Consider the following 24771-nt stretch of genomic DNA (forward strand, 5'->3'; position numbering starts at 1 on the left):
TCCCTTTAAAAGGGAAAAAATCCTTTCTGCTCTGCAGTTCCAGTCATTACTGCCAAAAGGAGCTTCCAGTCCTCACCTGACCTGCCACAGAGCCTTTCCATGCGGGATTCAACAGGCACTTTGTGTGCTTATGATTGTGTTACCTCTAGCTAGTCCTTCTGGGATTAGATAACAATTTTCACAGGATTTTAAAGCAAGATTATCAAGCCTGTCTAGTCAAAGTCTTTCACGAAGTGATTATTAAGACGTGGTGATAACCTCCAGTTTTATATAGGCTCTGAAGATAATCATCTTTGTCAAGAGAAATCAGGTAAGTTGATATTAACTATTCCACATCTCGGTGGTTTCATGTGTACTTGGAGGGAACCTTTTCAACCGTACTATTAATGGTCTGTGGGAATGTAGCAAATGGAATATATTTTTATTACATGATTGCTTAAATTTGGATACAATAAATCTGAACTTAAAATGTACTTGTAGCAGTGTAATGAAGCGTGTAATTGTAACACGAGCATATTTTCATATTAACATGGAATATTTCTTTAGACCTGGTGTATCACGGTGTGCTTAAAATGAGAGATGACCTTTAGATGTTGGAACTGAATGAAGGTAAGGAAATTAATACTCAAGGATTTTCCTTTTTTTATTTCTTTGGTCTCTTAACCTCTGTTCTGCTATTTAGCAATGAAGACGCAAGAAAACTACTCGATATCTGATTGCACTCTGTTTATACAGGAAAATTGAAGACAATTCAAACTTCATGATTACCTGCCACATTAGACTTAGTTCAAATGAAGCATAGCTCATAAATACATTGGTTTAAGGTTGCTGTTAATCCAGAATAACAAAGAGGTATTTAATAAGAGGTCTTCATGAGTGTATAAAGGTAATCTGAACTGGATTAAAATCTCCAATTCAGCAGTTCAGGGATCAACAGTTCTAAGTAAAATGAATTCTACTAATATCGTTCAGCTTAAAATAAACACAAAAGGAGGATTATCATATCCAGTAGAGGTGAAGGAGAGTTTGTAACTAAAGGCTTGACCTGTAGCCTGTATGAGATAAATGTTTGGAAGGAAAATATTCACTGAGAGTCACTTTATGGGATGGTTTTGTGGCACCTGTGCCTTTAGTGCCTGTGAATCGCACTATGTTTGAAATGGCAATTGTTAGTGATTTTGAGCTGGAATACAATGAGAGTTTCATAATTGCAATCTAGATGGACATGTATTTTAGTCATCACAGTAGTGTCACTTATGCTGGCAAACAAAAGAAATACATTTACAAAGTAATAAAGACTAGTCTCTTATAAATAAAAATTAGGTATAATTTAACCAGAGTAACGCAAAAGTGACGTGTATCTTAAGAGTTAATATTACTGGTATCCACATTGCTGAGAGAGAGGATATTTCAGGCAGCAGTTCTAAGAATATTTGTCACGGATGCCTTTGAAATTTAATTGGGCAACACAAATGTTCAGAGAGGTAATGCTGCGAAAAGATTTTGGAAAGCAGCTAAAACCTAATGCTTCAAATTTAAATCAGTCTCTACCTATTGAGGAGTAAGGGCAGTCCTTTCTAGAGTGATGTTCTTAATATTGAGTTTTCTCTGCAATTTCTTTTTAAGCGTCTTGTACTGGCCAGAGAACACCACAGTTCTAGATCTGACATTCAGGCAAAACAAGCCCTCCCATGAATGGAGGATTTTCCATCATTTTATACCAAAATTATTTAATATTTCTTTTCTAGAAGTAGAACAAGATTTGGCTTATTATGATCCATCCTTCCAGGTTATGTTTGCATGTTGTCCCAATCATTAAATGTTTTGCTTGATTGAGTCTGTAGCGTGTAATCACACCTTGATTAAATGTGGGATGTTATGGCCACGCTAATGCCTGCTCCGAATCCTTGCTGCAAATCAGTGTCATATGCAGAGAAAATTGTGTGTGTTGGTTAGCGTGGGGGAGCAGCTCAGTGGGGAGGACAGCAGGGAGCTGCAAATTCAGGTGAGAAAGCATCTCTCAATGTGCATGGGATGCTTCCAAGCACAACTTTGTATCTCACTGTCTTTCTATTTTGTTTTTGTTTTTACAGCTCTTTTTTTTCTTCTCTCTCCCCTAAGGTGCTTTGGTAAGAGCAGTTCCTTCATTTGTCAATCTTATTGCACCGTCTCTCTCTCTTGGGAACATGCTCTCTCTAGCCCCTGCCCTAGCGTGCTGCACTGAGTCCTCTGTCAGATGATTTTCCCCACTCTGCCACAATGAACAGCTCTGGGCCAGTTTAAATAAATTAGTAATGAAGTTAGATCCCTGGTAGGAAATTATCTACAGTCTATCAACCCTTTTACTTGTGAACCGTTGCAGAACAGCTGTGCCTGCACATCAGTCTGTGAAATGCTGTTGCAGACATCAGAGATTTTGGTATTAGTCTGAGTGTTATTCACTGGTGACCCAGGAGAGCCCACGTTCTCAAAGCAGGTCCTGGAAACCAAGTCTCCCCACTCTGACATGAGCAGACCATCGATCTGTAGGGGCAGACTGAAGATGGGGCAGGGGATGCCCTCTTCTCCCACCTCCTAGGTCTGGGTCTCTCACTTGCCATGCAGCCAAAATCCTCATGAAGGGCAGAGGTTTGGGCTCTTTTGCCAGTCTGGGCTGCAGGGACCCTCCAGCTGACCAGCCTTATGTCACAGGGACAGTACAGTGGCAGTACTGCTGTGGGCCACCTTTCATGTTGATGTCCCTTGAGCGTTCCGATATTACAAAAACAGAGACAGCACTGGCCGTGCAGCCTGCTCACACCCTGTGTGCAGGGAACGGGTCATGAGGAACATGCTCAGGGGGAGGTCTGTGGCCGATAAACACTGAACCATCGTCACGAAGCATGGGCTCATCGTAACATAGATCTTCCAGAGCTAAGGAGGCAGTCACTTCTCATAGTACAAGAATAAAAACTCATGAAGTTCCATTAAAAAAATAGAAAATCACCCCACTGCTGACCTCAATCAAACATACAATCCAACAGTTCACCTTGACAAGACACTTAATTGATTAGGTGCACCAGCCACTATAGCCTTCCTGCTCCAAAACATAAGTAGTTACAAACCTCCCCTTGACCTGATTGCCCCATTCCACAACCTCAACTGACCTCAGAGCCTGCTCTCCCCAACAGCCACGTCCCCACACCTTTGCAAAGCACCAGTTCTTCATATTCAGCACCACTGAGGAGTATCTCTCACTAATTCCTCTCCATTACATACAGTCAAACTAAAGAGGAAAAAAAAAATTGAGCAGAATCCAGAGGCATGGATTACTTTTATACCTACCTCAGTGCAGACTACATCACCACTGCTTCCATCATGTCAACATGTTAGCAGGCTTGAGCTACCGTGCTACAGTCTCCGCTAACTACAGTGTGCACAGATCCATAGAAAAAGCTGTTACAAGTCCCAGTAAGCTTCATAAAACCAGACAGTGGAAACAGGGATAGCCTTGCCTGGGTGTCAGGCCCTATGATTCTCATGCCAGCAATACATTCATGGTCTGTAGTCTAGCTGTTGGTCAGATCCCAAATATTGTTGCAAGGAGAGCCAAGTTTAGGATTTTTGATGCTAAGCTGGTCCATGGGACACTGGACTCTGTCAATGCCCAATTAGTCCAGCTCACAGAAAGGTGATGGAGTATGAAGTCTGGGGAGTGAGATTTGGCCATGGCTTTCTCTCTGCCGCAGCCCTGCTCTTCTGCACATGCTGTGCAGAAACCGTGGATGAGTATAGGCTTGAGGTCGAGTAAAAAGGATTAGGCAGATGGACTGAATAGATAGGGTGTACTACCTAAAAAGCTTCTCAGAGCTTTGTTTGAATTAGCAGAGCTGGTACTTAAATGCTTTTGACTCATTAGATGAGCAAACACAGACATTTCAAACACAGAAATGCTTGGTATCGTTTCATCATCCCAAGGAAGAGCCTCTTTAGAATTGCTAAGTACAAATTATCTGTTTTCAGAATGTGTTAATTCTCTAGTGAATTAAATATGAGAAAGATTTTAAACATTATGATAATAGTTTGTTAATCAAACAGTATTATCTTCAAGATAATGGTTTGCTGCATACTCATAAGATTAGTTTACGAAAAAAAATTTTGGACTTTTTTTGCTAACTTTCATATGAACCCTCATTTTCTGACAACTACAGAGCTATTTGGCATGTTCCAATATTACAAAAACAGGGGGGAACATGTAAAGAAGCAAGGACTTTCCTTCTTTTTTTCTAACCACCTCTAATTAAATCTTTGAAACCCGAAAAGCAGCTCATTGTCTGAAAGGCAGAGCACTATTAATTCCTCCCAAGAAACTAGGCAAGGCAGCATAAGACACAACTTGGTGACAATAATTAACTATAGAAATACAAGACTAGGGCAAGCAACATTTCTGCTGAAAAGGAGCTCAGCTGATATCTGGTCTGAAATTGAACTTAAGTAAATTTTATCATGTTTCAACAGAAAGGGCTTAGGCTTCTGATGTGTCGGTGTCCTTTGGTCACAGGTCATCCTGCCAGACAAGAGGATTGTGTAGACAACCTTATCAAGTCCCACCAAAGCCACAGTTACATAGGACTATAAAATCAAGTGTTACATACTAAACTCATGACACACACACACACAGAAAATACTGATTGTGTGACTTCTGATTCTTTGCCATTTACACCACCAATCTTTTCTCTGCATCCCAGATAGTTATTATTTCTCTCATGGTCACATCATTCTGGGACAAGGGTCAGACAAAATCGCGCAATACCACAAATTTTAACACCACCAAAATAGTATTTCTTCTCCTAGACCAGCCCAAACTGCTGGAAGTCAGAGTCCACAATGCAGTGGTTCTGCTGGCATGGGCCAGTGAAGATGACCCTGGGATTTCTGTGTCTCTTTCTGGTTTGTAACACAGGTAAGGACAATGGTTTGGTGCTCCCCAGGGAATAACCTGAGTGTCTCTTTCCCAGTTGCTCCCATAGCCCCATTCCCACATCTGTGTCAGGCTTATTTCTTTCACCCTGCATAGGCAAGGCTGATGGGCTGGAGCTCCAGGGCGGGTGCCATGCAGCAGGGCAGACCAGATGATGGCAAAGGTCTACTCTTGGCTCCCATGCCATGAATCTGGAGTCAGAAAGGTTTATATGGAAAGAGAGAGAAGGGTTGGAAGAGCTCCTACCACCTAGATTGTCAGTCCAAATTTAGCTCATACTAAGTGAGAGTTATTAATACAGCTGACTAGCACTGTATGAGGAGTGACAATTTACAGGCCTTGTACCATGGATTCTCTATAGGGCATTTTTCCTTTATATACATATAAAGAGAGAAGGAAAAAGAGAAATGTATCCAACAATTGTCTTCTGCACAAGGCATAGATTTTTGTACGAATAAGGACAAGCACTCAGGTTTCACCAATTTAGGTACAAACAGCCAGATCATACAGTCTCATCTCCTCTGCCTTCTGCTGCTTCCTGTCCTACAGTTTTCCTCTTGCTGAAGAAGAAATTGAACCCAGGTTTCCTGCTCTCTGGTGAGAGCTCTGCCCATTAGGTTATAACACGGAGGGGGGCATTACCACCACTGAGGTAAGCCCTCCTCACCACCAGCTCCCAGGAGAGGACTTCTCTCTGGGGAGCTTGGATGGACTGAGAAGCTGAAGCTTGAGGGATATGGGAGTTTAGCATTTGTTAGCACTGGCTCATTTGGGGAGCCTTATGGATTACTCTTTGGAGGCACTCAGCTCTCCTCTGATGGGATAGGGAGCCTAAGCACCCAACTCCAGCACTTCACCTTGTCCTGTGGTGTCTAAATCGCTGCCCTGCACCTTGCCCTTGTTGGTCACTGAGGGAATCCCAGGAAGTGAGTCCAATCTCCTGAGACCAGCTCCAGTTCATTGCTCCCACAACACAGCTCTTGAGAACAGTACTCAATTAAATGACTGCTCTGAATAACAACCATGCACACAGCCTGTGAAGATTTGTTTAGATTTGGCCTTGTTATACTATGTACCTTGCAGTCAATGTTGTGTGCAAGCCTAGTGCAGACCTCTACAACAGTTTGCTACTATTTTTTTTCTTTTGATTCTTAAGTTGAGGGGGCAAGCTCTGATATTTAATCTGTTTTCTTTCTTTAGCTGGCAGCTAAAGGACCTGGCAAGTCCTTTAGGACATCGTTATTCTTAGGCGCTTGATCAGCTGCTGTTGTGAATGCTCAGTGGCCTGCTTTGCAGTGTGAATATCCATTGGTTTCTGAGCTAACATGGATGAGAGTGGCAAAGTAACTCAGGCAGAGAGCTCAACAGAGAGTTGCTTGGTAGCTCACCAGGGAAAACTGTTTCTCAGTCTCTTTCTTCACTTCACAGCTTCATGCATAAGAAGAGAAAATAAGAAAGAGAAGCAAGTGGCAGTGCTGGCTACCGCAGGTAACAAGCAGCATGTCAGGAGACCCTGTGTGGGGGTGTCAATGGGAGTGGGAGGTATTGTACTGGACACGGAGGTGGTGGCAGATGGGCCCTTCTCCTGCAGAGTCTGTGAGCCCCAACCCACCACTGCTGCAAGGGCTCCTCACCCAACACAGGGCTTACCCATGGCCCTGGCCAGTTTAACCTCCATCCTTCCAGGAATCTAAAATGTTGTTTTCTCTTTTTCCTTTCGCTCCTTCCCAGCTCTCCATTCCCTTTTGTTTTCCCTTTTCTCTCTTCTACGCTGTGGACAAGCCCTGCTTCTAGCCCTGGGGTGCAGCTTGGTTTCAAATTGGTTAAAAATAATATTGATGTCATTGGAAAATTGTATTCTCCTCAAATTTGATTTTGTTCTCATCTTGGCTTTCTGTGCTTCTTTTTCCGTCCTGCTCTGTTTTTTCTCTCCGTCACGCACACATAGACCTTCCTCCTCGCACACCCAGAGATACCATACTGCTCTGCTTCTGCTTGACTTTGTGGGAGGGAAGCAAAAGAACATCTTCAGAAATTTTGACTTGAGAAAAATAAATAAGCAACATCAACAGAAAGAAAACATGTGTGATTCAGCTACAGTCAATTTATTCTGTCGTAGCAGTATAGCCATTAAGGTAGCTGGGGAAAAAAAAAAATCTGGGATGAAAAAATTTTCATCCCAGTTCTATGTAGCACTGGGGAAGGGGGAACATTTCCCAGGTACTTTGTCCTCCATTTGTGATCTGCAAAGAGAGATCTGCTGCAATTTTGGCAGTAAATACACATTGCCCAGCACGAGGGGGCACCAAAACGTCAGGACTGGCTTGGGCTCCCTGGCAGCCTGCTGAAGGGCATGCTCAAGGGAATAGGCAACATAGAGCCTGACCTAAATTTTGGCCTACCATTGCACTGCCCGCTTTATCTTGTTATTTTCCAGACTCCTTTCTGCACTCTCGGCATCTTTATTTTCTCACTACAGGTTTTTCAGTGCACCCCGATATATAATCTGCTCATTTTGCTTTTCCCATTCTGGAAGTTTTTTGCCATATAGAAGCAGGGGATTAACGGCCATCTCCTTAAACCCTTGTGCAGCCAACTGCTCAGAGACCCCTTCTGTTTCAGAGCTGCCTGCGAAGTCCGTGGATCTGGCTGCTATTAACCTGACAGAGCTGGTGAACGGTATGCTGAGCACAGCGCTCAGAGGTAATGTGACAAGGCCGGGCAGGTCACGCAGGCTGTCAGCCCGGCGGTGAATGAGATAAAGGACTAATGGTGTTAGCAGGAGAAGCCATAAATGCATGCTGTCTGCCTCCAGAATTGATTCTAGGAGCAAGTTACCCTTGTGCATTTATAATGCAGATAGCTGTCTGCCCCAAAGAATTTGGAAATTAGTGTGTGTTTATATATAGACACAACATAATTACTTATGGGATGCCTTTAGAAAGCACTTTATAATCCAGTGTAGGTTTGAATTAAAAAAAAAAAAAGAAGTAATACAAATGATCCTTCCCTCAGTGGAAATGAGAAAGAATTGAGTTTCAGGCAGCTGTATAGTATCAGCACCTCAGGAGTCTTTTAGAAATTAAATGAGCAGAGTCAAAACATGCTGTTCTCATAATTTGTTCCAACCACTAATACCATGGGCATGTGTTTCTGCAGGTACCAAAAAACTCTTCTCTTTGCTGAGTGTCACGTCTTACAGCTCATTTGCCTTCCACAAAGTGTCAGTCACCATTTATAACAGTGAGTGTCTCGGCGCTTTGCTCCGCACAGGAGCGTTTTCTCTCACAAAGTCTGTGCATCAAGATACTGATTTTTCTCTGTCTCTCCTTACAGTTTCTAACATGAAAAATGTTGACCCTGGCAAGTTCCCTATGCATTACTGCTACTGTTTGAACAATGTGACAAATGACTTGACAGGTGGGTACACAAGAGAGGTTGGCAATTGCATGTGCTTAAGCTGAATTATTTCCTTTGGAGCTGAAAGCTGTAGCCTGAATTCTGCAGACTTCATCCTTATGAGCAGCATCGCCATACTGAGGTCAACAGCCATTAGTCACAATGAGTGGCTGAACCTTGGCTGCTCTGAACCTTGGGGGAGACTCGATGAACTCAGTCTCAGATGGCTGCACCCAGCCACCCAGTCTGGGATGGAGCCAACAGTCAAGCAACCTGTGTGCTTTACCCGACAGAAAGACCTCCCTTTCCTCCTTGGAGTAAAAAGAGCAGTGCAGGAGAGACAACCCAGCAATGTATGACACATTACCTTAGCCACTTTTACTCTTCTGAAATAACCCGCAGGAGATGGTCAAGGGCTTCTCTGCACCAATAGACTCCAATAACTTCAATGAGCCCAACTGGAGTGAAAAGCAAGGATTAACTTCTTCATAGAGCTGTTTAATGGACTGTAAAATGCTGTTGGGCAAATCCTTCACCTATAATCCTCATTCACACCCCTGATCTCACAATATTTAACATTGGGGACCAGCTAGGGACCAGAACCCATACACTCGAAGCTGCATGTGATGACCACACACATGAGGCACAATGGCTTTCATGGCTTTTTCTGGACCCACACATCTCACAAGCCTTATTGCATAATGACCCAGTCTGCCTTGGAGGATAATGGAGAAACTTTAATCTTTCTGCCCCAAATCCAGAATATCTTAGTGATTAGACCATCCTCCCAAGTAGTAGAAATTGAGTGCCCAACACAGGGCTCGTGTCTGTCACCCTCTAAGTGAGAACACTGACCTGTTACTTCTAGACTCTGTTATGAAAAAGACATAACACCACTACCACTAGCCATTTTTTGAGCTGACAACAGCATCATCGGTATGTCTGAAGGACACCTCAGAGGAGACAATGAGATGCCTCCTGGAAGGTCCTACATGGCAGATAGGCAGTGCAGGCAAAGCCTACAAGCTTTGGTTCTCCTTCTACTTTTAAGCAGACTAAGTAAAGTGTTACTTTAAATTGTCCCCTTGAACGGATAAATTCCATTTAAGTTTACTTTTAGGCACATTGGTGCTATTTTGGATGTCATCTTTGAAATATACTTCTGCAGAGTATTCCAGTGGCTTCTTAGGTCCATTCCCATTCAGCAGAAACATTTTGAATTTTAAAATATTTTAAACATTGTCATGTACATGCATATACCCAATATATGATCATTTATAAGAGTGATTTTTTGACTTAGCATAGATGATAGAATATGTGTTGTCGATCATAACCTTTGTCTATTTTGTTGTCTAGATTTTACAGCTTTACTTGTTGATATTATTGGAAACTCCACCAGTTATCTCACAGAAATTTTCAAATCCACTTCTATTCTCTCAGGTTTGCATTTTCTTTCAACATTTATCATTGTCTTATTTGTCTGATTTACTCCTGACATGGAAACAAGCATAGAAATTTGTGTAAAAGCCTATTGCTCTTACTCAGTAGCATTATTCTTGCAAAACATGGACTACAGTTGTAAACAAAGTCTCCTTAGAGGAACAAGATACATATATAATGTGTATATATAGTATAGAGACATACATGTTTCTATGAGCAGCTCTGTTTTGTTTGAAATTTTGGTGAATTATTATTAAATACTTGTATTTTGGGGAATTATGATTGCCAAATAATAATTATGGGCTATATTATCTGAAGAATTTTTTTTCCATGTAAAAATACTTGTAATTTAGAATTTTAATTAGATAGAAACATTTCCCTTGGAAATATTAGCGTTTGGATTTGGTGCTGGTTCAAGGTTTTTTGTCAAAAATCAGATCAGAAGGAAAATATTTGGCCAGTTGTGGTAGCTACATACCATGTTGTGTCTGTGTTTTCAACTGTTTAAGATAATATCATGTAATGAAAACTGGTAACAATGGTCTGTTTTACATATTTTTGCCTTTCAGTGCATCAGAGCAATGATTCAGATTGTATCTACATCTGTGTGATGACAGGGCAGACAGGTAAACATTAAAACCATTCCACCCCAAAATATTGCCCTATGTACTCTTGGTGACGACTTATACTAGGAACAAGCCTTTCTTGATATTTGTAAGCATTTCTATTTGCAGGGAGAAATCTGACTGACTTTTGGGAAATGCTGGAGAAGTCTCCTGTTATCAATTACACATTTTCCAGTAACACATCTTCTGACCTGGGTAAGTACATCCTGGGGAATCAAAGAAAACAGAACAACAATGAAAATCATGTCCAGGTAGCATTTGGAATGAATAGTCTATCTTCATAATGTAAAAATATTTTTAATATTATTTTACATTTTTATTATTACTTACATATATTAATATGTTATTGTATATTTTAGCATTAAAATAGAACAATATTTTATATTATTAGAAGTGTAATATAATATTTATATTATAAATATAAGTACAATTTACAAACTATTAAAGTATTACCTACGAGTTCTTCTAGTAGAGGAACAAACAAAACCTCCTGGGATTAGAGCTTTTACAGAATTCAGCACTGGACTGGGGAGGCTCCTTGATGCTCTTAGTCTAAACAGGTACCTCCCTTAAATCTCACCACAAATTATCTCCTACCTTTACATGAGTTACCTTCAGAAAGGAGTTGAATATATTCAGCCAGTATGCCGTGTGGCTCCTCCACCCAAAGCTGCACCTCTCATTGCTGCCCATGACTATTTCTCATTTTCAATGCTTGATTAAAACAGGCAGACAGTGAAATCAGTGTCAAGTTTACTTGTATTGAAAGCTGTAGGATGTTTCAGTCCTTTAAAAAAAAAAAAAAATCAAAGACACTTTGCCAAAAATTACTTTTATTTAAAAGGACAACAGCTGTTTACTTTATACCAGAACTTGATTTCTTTCCTTTTTATCACACAATATGCGATGGATGGTAAGCATCCATCACTAACCCTATCTTCTCATACCTCAAAGATCTAGATTCGTTTTTTTCAAGTTTCATGAAATTACAGGAAGACCCAAACAAAAAGGTGGATCCATCACCAGAACATGTGTGGACACTTAAAAGTAAGCAAATATTGTCAGACCTAAATTTATATTCTCCTTGATTAATGTCTTGACAAGTGATCATGTATGTTTGCTGTGCAGCACTGTGATGTTGAACTGTAATTACAGAGTAAGATAAAAGCTTGTCCTAAACAAGGTCAGCAAAGCACTCAATAGCTGGAGGATAGAAAAACTATTGTAAAAAGACTTTTTTTTTTTTGCCATTTGTATTAGAAAAATAAGTTTTCTAAGGAGGCAGAGAAGTGAAAAAAAAGGTTGTTGTTTTTAAACTTAGAAAAAGATTGTTCAAACTGTTTCCTCTCCTTTCTTACTGTAAATTTTTCATTTTTTTCTCTTTGACCTTATATGATGTTCAGTTGTGAGTACCTAAATATTTCATAAACTTCAGTGCATTTAGCTTTGCCACAAGGCTACAAGATAGAAAAGTGCTAGTCTGCTTCATTGTGCAAGCCAAAAAGCGAATCTACTACTACTTGCGTGCACATAGTAGCAGCAAAGAGAAATTCGGAGTTTTACTTCATACCTCCTCATCACTGCAGTTGCATGTCTACAACAAAATTTCTGTATTTCCCTAGTCAGTCTCCTGTCTCTTTATAAGTTCCTTTATTTTGCTCAGCCACATACGAATCTTTGTTATCTCTTCCAGCCCCGAATGTCACTCCTGCCACAAAATGTCATCAGTTCTCAAATTCCAGTATCTGCCCTCCAGTACCTGCCTGCTCCCCTTCACATAGACAACAGCTTTCATGTCTTTCCTCTGTAGTGAAGCTGTTTAGGAAATAAAAAATAATTTATGTGAAGAAAAAAACCCCAACACTTTGAAGGAACATTTCAGTTTCTTTTTTTGTTTATGAAAACTTGCACATTAAAATGTTCTCAGTTAAAATTCAGACTTTATTGTCACTCCCTATCTTTTCTTGGAAAGAAAAAAACAAACATAATTTTTAAAATTAAATTGAAAGGTGCCAGGGGAAGCACTCAAGGAGTAGATGGGATTTTCTGGGTGTATTTTAGATTATTATTATCCCCAGAGTGTTACGCTCACTGCTGCCATGGGGCACCAGCATCCACAGAGCGTTGCTGGTGCCCTCCCTCTGTCTCTTCTGCTTCCCCAGCTACCAGGATCCCTCTTGACCAGAAAGGGGAGGAAATCCTCACCACAAGGTTCCCACCGTGGCCAAAGACGGTTGAAGCAAAAGGATCAGGGTTTCCATCACCACATGTGGACGTTTCCAGACCCCAAGGCATGGCTGGACCCCCTCCGACTGCTGCGGGGAGCTCGGCCCCGTCGCTAGCCCTGCAGCCCAGCCCCAGTGAGTACGGCAAGGAGGAGTGACACCCACTTTATCCCGCTAGCGGGGGGTTTGGCCAAAAGCTGTAACCACATCTCTGAGGTTGAGATTGGGAGGCCCTTCAGGGAGACCCACTCTGGGTCACTAGTGGGTAGATTTTTTTATTGTAGAAGTGCTGAAATCAGTTATAGGGTCCATTTGTAGTTTCGTAGCCTTTGGGGAAAAACTAAGCCTTGCTCCTCACAGACACCTCTGCCACCCAGGTCTTCACTCACATTTTTCTCCAAATACGGTGAGCAGACTTGTGAAAAAGCAATATAGAGCTGCTTCTCTTGGTCTCCACTAAACACACCTTCTTCAACTCCTACTTTTCCCTAGCCCTTGGGCTTTTCAGGATCTAACAAAGTACAGCTTTTGTCCTTCCTTTTTCATCTTGACATTTTTATATGCCACTGGAAGTACTGGGTGAGGGACTGGCTGTTGGGCTGTCTCATATACAGCAGTTCTCAGTAGACAGATAAATAACAAATATCCCGAATGACAAGAAGCGTGTGTCTTTCTGTTCCCATAGCTGATGTGTATGCATTTTGGATGCAGACACTGTCTCCTCAAGAAACCAGCAAACTGATGCAAACAGAGCCAGGTGAGATTGATTGTGGATAATAACAAAGTGTGTCAGCTGGCACGTTTATGAAATAGAAAATAATATATATATATAAATAGGTGACTGTGAATGTACTTATACATCAACGTCTATGTAAGTGTTTATTAGTGGTCTGTGACTTCAGCTTTTTTTTTCTGTTATTCTTTCAATCAACCTTCCTTTATTTTTTTTCCTGTTAAGATGTGAAGGCAACTTATATTCTTTTCCCTCCTTCAGATTTGCCTTCCTCAGTACTGTCTACGCGACCCTACAGGCCTGGTGTGACACTGCAACTTTACTCAGCTACCAGTAAGTAGCTGCACCTCATGCAGCAAAAATAGTAGTATGTTTGAAGTATATAAATATGCAAATTCTCCCATGCAGAAACAACACACGTTTAATTTACGTGATATCTTATATATGTAAAACACCCAACATGTATAAGGCACTGCTTCCATATTTGTGAATCATACACAATTGCACATTCAAAACATAAACTATACTATGATAACAGAATTAACATATGTACTCCCTGTGTCAATTTTGACATGGATTGGTTATTGAAGAATCTTAAAATTCATTTATTCCAAAAGAAAGTATCATGCTTTAAATCTCCCTATTGGTACAAATAAAATGATTAAGTCGATCCATGCCACATGAAATCTCCAGAATTGCCCTGAATTTACCATACAGCAAAGTTCTTCAGCTAAAGAAGGATCATTATCAACTAGGTTTTCAGGAAAGCTCAGTTCTTCCTTTTAAGCACCAAAATAGTTAGAATTTAAGAGTTCAGCATGGTAAATACATGATGATGTGTGACTCCACTTATAAATATAATATACTCATGTTGTCAATAAAATTATATTTACATTTAAGTATTTAGTAAGAGGTTATATGCTTTGAAAAACTGGTCCTGATTTAAGGCCAGGAGGGGAGTCTGAACTCTGGGAGAGTCCAGCACCTACCTGGGATGCTGAGCATTTGTGTGTCTGAGTCCAGGCTACCTACTCCCAAATTTGCAAAGTAGGAGCAGAGCTCAGGAGTACAATGGGAATAAATCTCAGCCGCAAATCCCAGTCTTGGGGACTGAAGACGTGTAGTTCAGCTCTAGGTACCAGCATCATGGACATCTAAAACTAGGTAAAATGCACCCCATCCTGTAGTCATCTTTAGTACCCTTGGGGTCCTTCCACTCCCAGTCTGGTGTCCTTGCTCCCAGTGGCCACACTGGAAACCGAGCCACTTGGCCAGCTGAGCAGGGGGCAAGGTACAGCTGAAGTTGCATGTATGTCACAGTTCCTGGTTATATGCTCCCCATTAACCTGGTAGTTAAGGAAGTAAATTTGAGGGATATGTTGGTGTATATGTTCCAGCATTGATACTAATACAGAAAGCACATCAGTATTATTCTAATTTCATATTGCTGTTCTATTTGGAGGGAAAATCTAGCCTGCCTGTTCTGGGATCCAGACAAAATCTACGTGCCTATAGTCCAGACTCTGGTAGTGATTATCTGCTGTTCAGTGCAGCATAATCTTTTTATGGAGAGAAGAGAAATTTGGTAGCTACCACTGAGGTCGGTGTGAAAACTCCTGTAGTGCGTGAAGCTGGGGCAATGCCTGTGCTCAGCTTAAGACTAGAAAGGAAAAAAATGGTCCCAAATTTTCCAGAATAAGCAGGTGGCTCAGTTCCAAGGTTTCCTGACATTAGGACTACGTCCTGCCAGTTTGACTGCTTAGAGCTGTGATGGAGCTATGAGCTCATGGGATGCTCTGGTCCTTGGTCCTCCCATTGAAGTTGACTCTGCTGCTGCCACAAATGATTGGGACCTTGAGTCTTGCTGGGTGGTGAGGACTGCCAGAGGGAATTTTGGAAATCTGTCCATCAACTGCTTGTGTTTCTGTGGTGACTAAGAGAACCATAAAGGCTGGGTAGTGCAAAGATAATATATCGGACTAAATTGCAGGGGTCTTCAGTATCATTTGGACTTGATATTATAGATAAAACCAGAGGAGTCCAAAGAACTAAAATGCCACTTAAATAATACTTTTTCAAAGCTCTGTTTGGACATCTAGGAAATAGAACAAAAAAAATTGATCATATGAGAAAATAAATGCCTGCAAATTCTGAAGGACGGTAGGCAAGGAGAGCAAGGAGAAATGCTGATTATATGGTTTGTGATGGATTAGTAGGAAACTGCACCATTCTGGTATTGTCAAAGGAAATCATGCATCTTTGACATGGATTCTTAATAAATCGATCTAAGAGAAAACTGCTGCTGATAGTTAGCCTGTCAAAACAGAAGAGGCAAAGTGGCAAACAGCGTCATCAGCAGGTTTTTGCACGAAGGGAAACTGCAGCCTTGTGGTCCTTCTCTGCTAGTGGAGCTGACCCAGCCAGCTCCCTGGGTCCACACAGGCAACCCTCAGGTCTTCATTTTGGGGTTACTTGGAGGCTTAAAATCCAAGTTCTGACATAGATTCCCTGCTAATCTCACAATTTCTAATGATATTTTGAGTACTGACTTCTCTCGGCTCATTGCTGAATTCCAACACAACTTTACTTGTCTGTAAAGGGGTTTTTGGGGGGTAAACATATTTCAGTCAGAGAGAAAGTTTCTTTCACAAATCTTCAATTTTTCTGTCACTGGGAATAATCACATAGTAGATGAGCAGTAGTATCTTACAGTTTTGGTGTCATTTGCTTTTTCCCTTGGTTTTGCTGTCGTTGCCTATTGCAGCAATCCAAGACCAGGATCCTGTGCTGTTAGGTTTTGTAGCTTTTGCTGATTCTGATCAGGTTTTTCATAGTTCCCAGTCACATTCAGGTTGGCTTGGTTTATCAGCATATGTTGGGTTGCTTGTCTTCTTTTTTTTTTTTTTCTTTTTTAAATTCTTTTTTACTCATCCTATTAGAAAAGAAAGCATTTGAGACCATACCACTCAGTGGGGCACCTATTTTCAGAAGTAAATAATGCTGTCAGAGTTAAAAATACTGACCATGAAAAACAAAGTTTGACAACAGCATCAAGTGATCATACAAACACAAGTCCTGCAGAAAGGCAGTGTCAGGGAGAAGGGGGAGGAAGCAATTGCCTGGGAGGCCTGAGAACACTGCAGTAAAAAAACTATCTACTGAGACATGTTTCCAAGAAGACTCACTGGTGCTGAGCCAAGGAGAATTTCTTAATATAAGAGGCTTTTCGAACCATGGAGGTAGGTAGCCAAATATCCTTTTTTGATCTTTCTCTCATTTTACTTCTGTTTAAAGAGCTCAAAATACCAGAGTCCTCATCTTATCCCCCATGACATACATTGGTTGCATGAAGAAAATGAGCCAATGTCATATCACATGAATATAGTTTGACTTCTTGACACTCCTGATGGTGTGAAGAGAAGAATTTAAGATGAACTAGGTCTTCTTACGTTGATTGCGAACAGAGGAATATGCTATGGTAATTCTCATCCATCAAAAAATCTGCACAAAACCAAAGTTCTCTGCATGTCTTGTTTGCTTTGGGTGAGTTTGACTTGAGGATTTTGAGCAACTGGAAGTTGCTGGAGTGTGTGACTGGACTTGTGGCATGCACAGTCCAGAGTTTGTTCATGTGCCAATTTCTGCCTGGTGGGCAACACTATAGACCCTGGAGAACCTAGGACTCGGAACCAGCCCATTTTGAAAAGGCTGGGAAGCATGGATTTCAATGAGATCAGAGAATGAAGAGTCACTAAATACCTCTCTATCAGAAACCATGGTGACAGAGGCTGTCTACCTGCATATATCAATCATGCATTTGAGGAAATAAATCGAATAGTGGGATGACAAAGCAATGAAGGGCATCCACAATGCTCTGAAGACTGAGACATTATTCCAAGAAGACATTTCTTAAAGCACAAAAGTGGATGCCAACTGATAAAATATGCAAGTGTGCATATTAGAGCATGCAGGGAGGGATATTGTAAGTCTGAATTATTCACAGTAGCCATAATACTGCTTTTCACTGGCAGCAAAATTTAATCTCTGTGTCAGAGAGATGTGATATTGACTGAATAATAGAAAAGTCTGTTTACTGCAGCAAGAATTGGTCACTTATCTGCCTGTGAAAGTAACATGGTAATTTCAAATAGACAAGAGCAAAGCTCTGCACAGGGAGCTGTGGTTCCTGCATTTTCTGGCCTTTTTGACTGACTGAAGTTGTTAGGAAAGAAAATTCTTAGAAAAGAAAGTTCTGAAATAAATTCCTACTTGTAATTCTTTTTTTTATTTCAATCCAAATCTGTAGGAACTTATGAATTGAATACAAAAAATACATTTCACAGTAGAAATTTATTGCAGAAGGGATAAAACATCACTATGAAGCACTGAAATTTTTAATTTCAACAATATGATGTGAGTATACTATACAATCCAAATAAAATTAAATACAACATTAATTGAAAGAGAATTTCAGCATTAAATAAATATAGTATTATGGAAATGCAGCATTCATTTAAAATTAAGTGACTGTCAAAAATGAAAACCAAAGTAATTTGTTTAACTTTCAGCTTTTTTATTTAACTTCTCTTTCCCACATAGATGAATCCAAATTGAAATTGCAGTCATTCAATTTACATTTAGATAAAGCTGAATTTCTGCTGGCAAAACACATAGCTTGATTAAAGCATTTAACACCTGTGAGGCAGGATAGCGAGCACCCACTTCGGTGGAGACTGAGATTCGTTGGACGGTGGCCTTTAGCAAGTTTTAATTATTCACAGCAACTCTAACATTACTTTTCATGGACAACTTATATTAAAACCTCATTGCTCTGATGTTCGGTTATTAACATGAAGAGTGTTTATTAAAGCAAGAAATCATTCATTTTTAATTGCCATCGAATGGAAAAAAATCAAGGTGAGTCAAATGCTATTAAGTGGACAAAGCCTAATGACGTTTATGCAAAGCTTCTAAGATTAAGAGAAATAGGGCTCGCTCGTGCCCATCCCTGACTAATTATGCCTGATATTTGTGTAGCGCCTTTGACACACAACTGGTTTTCAGAGAGGCCCATGAGTTTGGGAGCTGCAAGTGTCTGCCCATTACTCCTCCATGACTCTTGCTACCTTGGGCAAGTGCTGGCAGAAGAGAAATAGTTTTTAGCGGTCTCTTTCAGTTTGGCAGAGCCTTTATTTTCCTCCTGCCCATGAATGCCTTTTTGTATTAAACTTCTTGTCAGCACTAGCCGACTCAAGCTTATTTCAACAGAACTTCATTAGTCTAAATTTAACCTCCATAACCTCTCCTATCACATAACATAAGATGGCCCAAAGCTATAAAGCATGTGAGACATGTGAACCTGGAAATGCAATTACACTGTCTAAGGGGATTATACTCTGCAGGTAAGGCAGTTTATCTACACATGGCCAAAGCCTGCTGGTAGTTACACAAATGGAAAAAAACAGCTGACACTCACACTGCAGCCACCTTTGCTCTCCATGCTCGAGCTCTTCCACCCCAATGGGTGCATGTGAGGGGGGCACTCACACCATGCAAAATGTGCCCTCTCACATGCACCCATTGGGGTGGAAGAGCCCAAACATGCAGCACAACGTTCGGGGTCTTCCACCCCGATGGTCCTTGGTTATCTTTACAGAGCCCCAGTGTGGCGTTTGCAGGCATGTCCCTTATTTTTCAGAGTGCTGGTGTAGGGAAGATATCCCTTTGGAAGGATTGCTGTATGCAGGGGACAACACGATGTGTGTGCATGCAGCTCCCCAGGGTCAGATGTGATGCCTTGCCAGACAGGAACTTCACTGCAGAGACCCCAAGTGTGCCCTCACACACAGCATCTCCTCTTCAGAGCACAGTTATTAAATATGCAAAGGAGAGGGTGGCTACACACCTATTTTAGCCATGCCCTGGTAGCCTTTTAGCATATTGCAAATATTGCGTTTTGTTTTCCTAGCAAGTCCTTTGAATCTGACCCATCGCAACACAACTGGTAGTTAAGGTGCTAGATGATGTGTGACAGGTAATGGTTTGGAGAAGACAGGACTATGGCAAATGTTAGGTTTTTCTCTTAATATGATGAAGAAAAGCCTGAAAAATTGAAAACAGCTTTGATTTTGCCTTACCTTTTCTCAATTTCCCCCATTTTCACCTTGCCTTCTTTTCTCTTCTCTATAACAGAAAGGGAGTCTGAAGAGAGATTGTATTTGACACTGAAAAACCACATAGCAATTTAGGATTTTGTTACAAGCTGCCATCACCTATTCTGTAGTATTGCTTTTTCTGCAGTCTGGCACAGCTGCATTTGCTGGCAGGATGAAATGTTTCATGTGCAATGTTTATCTCTTGCTGCTGACTGCAGAAGATTAAATTAATAGAGTAAACTAGATATTTTCCTTTTACTTGGCTCAAGGGAGGGGAAGAGGGAGTCCATTCCCAGGTACACCATTTCCCTGCATTTTTCTTAAGTTAAAATAATATAATGGTGCTCACTCGAAGGAAAAAAACACTGATTAACCAGCTGGCTCCTGGCAAACAAATAGTAAAATGGAGAAATTATTCCTACCTTCCTCTCAGTGCAGGCAAAAATTGCAAATTGACATTTTCTCCTCCAGTTACTTGTCAGTTTTCATGAAAACTGTAGGAATGTATTTATCCAGAGTATCTTTACCCATTCCTAAAAATTGGGCTGAAATTAGCTGATTATTCAATTCACTAGAAGTGAGAAAAAAAAAAGACAGACAGAGAGATAGAGAGGGAGAAAGCCATAACCTCTGCATAAATCATGTTTATTTTGTTAATGAGGCTAAAAAAAGTGATGGAGAAAGCAGTGAGAGTCTGGTTTTTTATTAGCTCAGTCATATTTAATCTAGGATTCCGATTTAGAGGGTGGGTGTAGGGAAGCATGCGGAACTGGAAGTGAATTTTTTGTTAAAGTAGCATATGCATATAGAAAATATCAAATATAATAAGTCTACAGTGCTGTTCTTTGTCTTGCTGTTTTGCACTGTGGAAAACTGATGCTTCAGTGGCAACTGAACCTCCATCTAAACAGGTAACAATAAATAAATTAAATCTTTAGAGTTGTTCCTTACATTTGTGATAAATAAAAGCAACATGATTTTAAGTAACTAACCAGTAATGATAAATAATAATACATTGAACAGACGATTTGTGCTTTCACTCAAGCAACTGCCAGGCTGTGTGTTGTTTTCTTTTCAATTATCTGCCTCACTCGGATTTGATTTTAAGATACCTTTATGAGCTTATTAATCTGCATGTTTCTCATAACTCAGATAAGGCATTGCAAGAAATTTAATGGGACAAGTATTTGAACTAGTTCAGAGTTGTATTTTTTCCTAGGGTGTCCACAGGCAATCCTCAAAGAGTCCCGTGGGACCTCACCTCCTGTCACTCTTATAGTGCAAAAAATCAGTCCCTGTGTGATGGAGCTGTGTAGGTTTTTTCAGCTGTGCCTCTGTGTTGGTCAGAGAAGATATTCCAGAAAGGAAGCCATGAGGTAAAACCTGGCACTAGTTTCTCTCTCTCTCTGCTTAAAATACTCCATCGGGCTTTTTTCAAATGACAATTTTCAATCACCAATGCTTATTTTGGAGAGTCTGTGGCTACTGGCTGAGACTCAAATGGGTCCCCAGTGCACAGATCAATACCTGATCTGGTTTCCAGTATTCAAAATAAGTGAATAAAGCTCAGCTGAATTTTTCCAAATATCTAATGACATCATTGAGGTCAGAATCTGGCTTTTTATTTCCATATTCAATATTAGCAGTATGATATGCATACAGCTGTGCTTATGAATGATAACAAGCTACTATTCTCCTAACGTTAACTACATCTTTAGGTACTGTGTTGAATATTATTCCTGGTTCTTGAAAAATGCAAGTTATGTCTGTGAAAGAGTCAAAAGAGTTGCTTACTCCCACAGTAAGTATATTTTCTCTTTATATCTCTACACACCTTATTATGAAGGTATAATAAAAAGTTTTAGATATCCATAGAGCATTTGCTGTCTTTCATCAGATAACTATTTTATCTGATAATGATTTTTAAGGGATTAAAAAAAAAGATTATTTAACCTTCATGCATGTTTTTAATATTTTCCTCATAAAACCTCTTCTGACAACAGTTTTCTTGTGTTCTTCCAGCATTAAAACAAAAATGCCTTAAAAACATCTGTATGTCGGTCTAGAGCACCAAGGAATTTTACTGCAAATTGGAAGATTGGTGGCAGTTTTAGTTGTTTCTTTCATTTCCCAGTGTAAAAATCAGGATGCAACATGTTCTTTGCAAATATTTGTAACAAGACAAGCTATTAACCAGATGTTAACCTAGAAATGTGTCTTCCTGCAAGGCATTGTAAAAATAATGTGTAAAAACAGATGTATTATATACAAGTGATGTAACTGCAATAAAAACATTGAAAAGCTTTTAAAAATTGTATTTTATAAAGGATATTTATATGGTTGTTATTTATATGGTTAAATAATACAAATAGTTTATTCTAGTTTCGTTTACAATTAAGATAAAGTAATCAAAATGAACAAATACAAAATAATTTAAAAGCAACCTGAAATACTGAAGACAAGAAGGATTTTTCCTGGTGTTAAACACGTGCAGATTATCCATTATTCCAAATCAAGAATCTCCCATTACTTCAGCAACTCATCTAGTGCAGAGCTCGACCAAGGAAATGTTCACAACTCTTGTACTCTCACTTTGTGATATATTTGTGTGAGCTCACCAAGATTCATCTCCTTCCTTATATGCACCTCTGGTGAACTAAAAGCCAGCTCTAAAAAAGGAAAGAATAACCAAACAAATTGCACCATCCTATATTTTGCTCCACTGCAGCAATATGATGCTACTACCAACCCAAAGTACATCATCAAGCCATTAATATTTCAAAAAAAGATTATTTGCACTACAGCTGGTGCACATTGATGTTTTACTGAAGAAATATGTGTTCAAAGCAATATAAAGCCAAAGAGAAAGGTGGCACCATAAGGAACGCTGCCCCCAGGGAGAGGTGGGACGCAGCAGCCCTCTGCCAAAATACATTTCACTGTTGTGCCTAATAGCATGACGGAAGCATTTCTGTCATATCAAAGAGCAGGATAGATTGGAGTAGTACCAATTACAGTTGATATTGAAAGTTAGGCCAGTGGAAGAAATAGGAATGTTGATACAATTAATGTATAAATTGGGAATATTAACATGGCCATGGTACTGCAATACTGTGGAGAGATCTCACTCTGCAGCACCTCTCCTCACCCAAGGCAGGATCAGTTCTGCTGTGAAGAGCTGAGTGAGTGACACCCTTGTGCAACTGTTGCTTTTCAATCTCACAAAAACCTCTCAAAGTCTGAAGAAAACATCTCAAAGCCTGAAGACATGATTTAAAAAAAATAAATCTATATTGTTTCTTACATTTTTATCATTAAGTTATCTGAGAACTCAGTAAGAAGGACATGAAAACAAGAACATAAGGGGAGAAAACAATTATTAAAATCAGTTTGACTTTCTGGGATTTTTTAGGTTTGAACAAAAAGACAATATCAAAAGAAAAATATTTTTTGAAAAGGCTTCCCTTTTAAAATATAGTTTTATTATTATTTTAATGAATTTAATCACCTCTGAGTTGTAGCACTGATCTCTATGCTAAAGGACACTTTTGGGTTTATAAGATATCATTCTGGGGTTTTCCTGCAGGAATACAAGTCCTCTCTTTAGTGCGATAGGGTGTGGGTCACGGGGGGGGGTCACGGCCATCGCCACTCTGAGGTCTTGGAAAGGGCTGAGAGCTACTGCCCGAGCGTGTTCATGGGGAGAGAATTAGAAGGTATCACATAGTTACGGGCATCTTGTGAAAGGAGCTGAGAAAGGATTAATGGTACCTGTCCTGAATGACAACCTTCTTGTCACAGTTGTTTAAGACTTACTGTTTGACTTTCCCAGGAGAATAATTAAAATTAATGACCAAAACTATGAAATAAGAGAAGGAATGAAAAAGCAAGGCTTAATGAAAAAAGTGAACACATTGGCTGCCCTCAAAAAAAAAAAGTTTTTCCATATTCCAGTGTTTTCAGTCCTGCAAAGCCTCTGTGCATGTTTGGCAGAAGTACAGAAATGATGGTGGCATATGGGCAAATCAATATCTCAGAGGACTCATGTTTATTATTATGCCCAGCCAAGCCCACTCTAATTTGTCAGGCTGAAAATATTCGTCAAGGCAGTAAAAATGCACCTTGGGCAATCCCTGGAGACTCCAACTGGAAGCATCAAAACTCACATGAAAATGAATTTTCATATCATTAAGGCATAATTTCTGCCACGTTTCACCCTTCTGTAAAGTTCCTTGATAGGGCTGGTCACAGAAATGGTATGACTGGACCCTGTCCTTTTCCTGGCAACATGTCAGTACTGAATCGATACAGAATCACAAAATCACAGAATGGTTGAGGTTGGAAGGGACCTCAGGAGGTCATCTGGTCCACCTCCCTGCCCAAGCAGGGCCACCTAGATCCAGTTGCCCAGGACCATGTCCAGATGGCTTTGGGATATTTCCAAAGCAGGAGAGCGGGAGGGAGACTCCACAACCTCTCTGGGCAACCAGTGCCAGTGCTCAGTCACCCTCACAGTAAAAAAGTGTTTCCTGATGTTCAGAGGGAAAATCCTCTGTTTCAGTTTGTGCCCACTGCCTCTTCTCATGTCACGGACACCACTGAAAAGAGCCTGGCTCTGTCCTCTTTGCACCCTCCCTTCAGGTATTTATAGGCATTGTGAGATCACTCTGAGCCTTCTCTAGGTTGAAGAGTCCCAGCTCTCTCAGCCCCTTCTCATATGAGATGTTCTAGTCCCTTAATCATCTTTGTGGCCCTTCTTTGAACTGTCTCAAGTTTCTCCATGTCTGTCTCAGGAGCCCAAAACTGGACACAGTGCTCCTGGTGTGGCCTCACCAGCCTTGAGTAGAGGGGAAGGATCCAGTCCCTCAATCTGCTGGCAATACTTTGCCTAATGCAGCCAAGGATACCCTAAGCCTTCTTTGCTGCAAGGGCACACTGCTGCTTACTCAAGTTCAACTTGGTGTCCACCAGGACCCCAGGTCCTTTCCTGCCAAGCTGCTGTGCAGCTGGGTGACCTCCAGCATATATTGGTGCATGGGGTTGTACCTCCCCAGGTGCAGGACTTTGCACTTCTTGTTGAACATCATGAAGTTCCTGTTGGCCCATTTCTCCAGCCTGTCAAGGTCCCTCTGGATGGCAGCATGACCCTCTGGCATATCAGCCACTCCTCCCAGCTTGGTGTCATCTGCAAACTTGCTGAGGGTGCACTGTTCCTCAGCATCCAGATCATTAA

At 40.6% G+C, this 24771-nt stretch overlaps 1 protein-coding gene across 1 annotated transcript; it reads left to right on the forward strand.

Annotated features, from left to right (window-relative positions):
* Nucleotides 1-1927: 1927 nt before the first annotated feature.
* Nucleotides 1928-21604, forward strand: HHLA1 (HHLA1 neighbor of OC90). Its single transcript, XM_072851160.1, has 16 exons — nucleotides 1928-2005; nucleotides 4834-4942; nucleotides 6389-6448; nucleotides 7583-7663; nucleotides 8120-8203; nucleotides 8297-8380; nucleotides 9716-9799; nucleotides 10369-10425; nucleotides 10534-10620; nucleotides 11380-11472; nucleotides 12588-12785; nucleotides 13336-13407; nucleotides 13645-13716; nucleotides 20758-20914; nucleotides 21257-21339; nucleotides 21561-21604. The coding sequence occupies exons 1-16, from the start codon at nucleotides 1928-1930 to the stop codon at nucleotides 21602-21604; spliced, it is 1443 nt and encodes a 480-aa protein (XP_072707261.1).
* The last annotated feature ends 3167 nt before the right edge of the window (nucleotides 21605-24771 follow it).

The sequence above is a fragment of the Ciconia boyciana genome, chromosome 2 (genome assembly GCF_034638445.1).
Source record: "Ciconia boyciana chromosome 2, ASM3463844v1, whole genome shotgun sequence".
In the NCBI taxonomy this organism is placed as follows: domain Eukaryota; kingdom Metazoa; phylum Chordata; class Aves; order Ciconiiformes; family Ciconiidae; genus Ciconia; species Ciconia boyciana.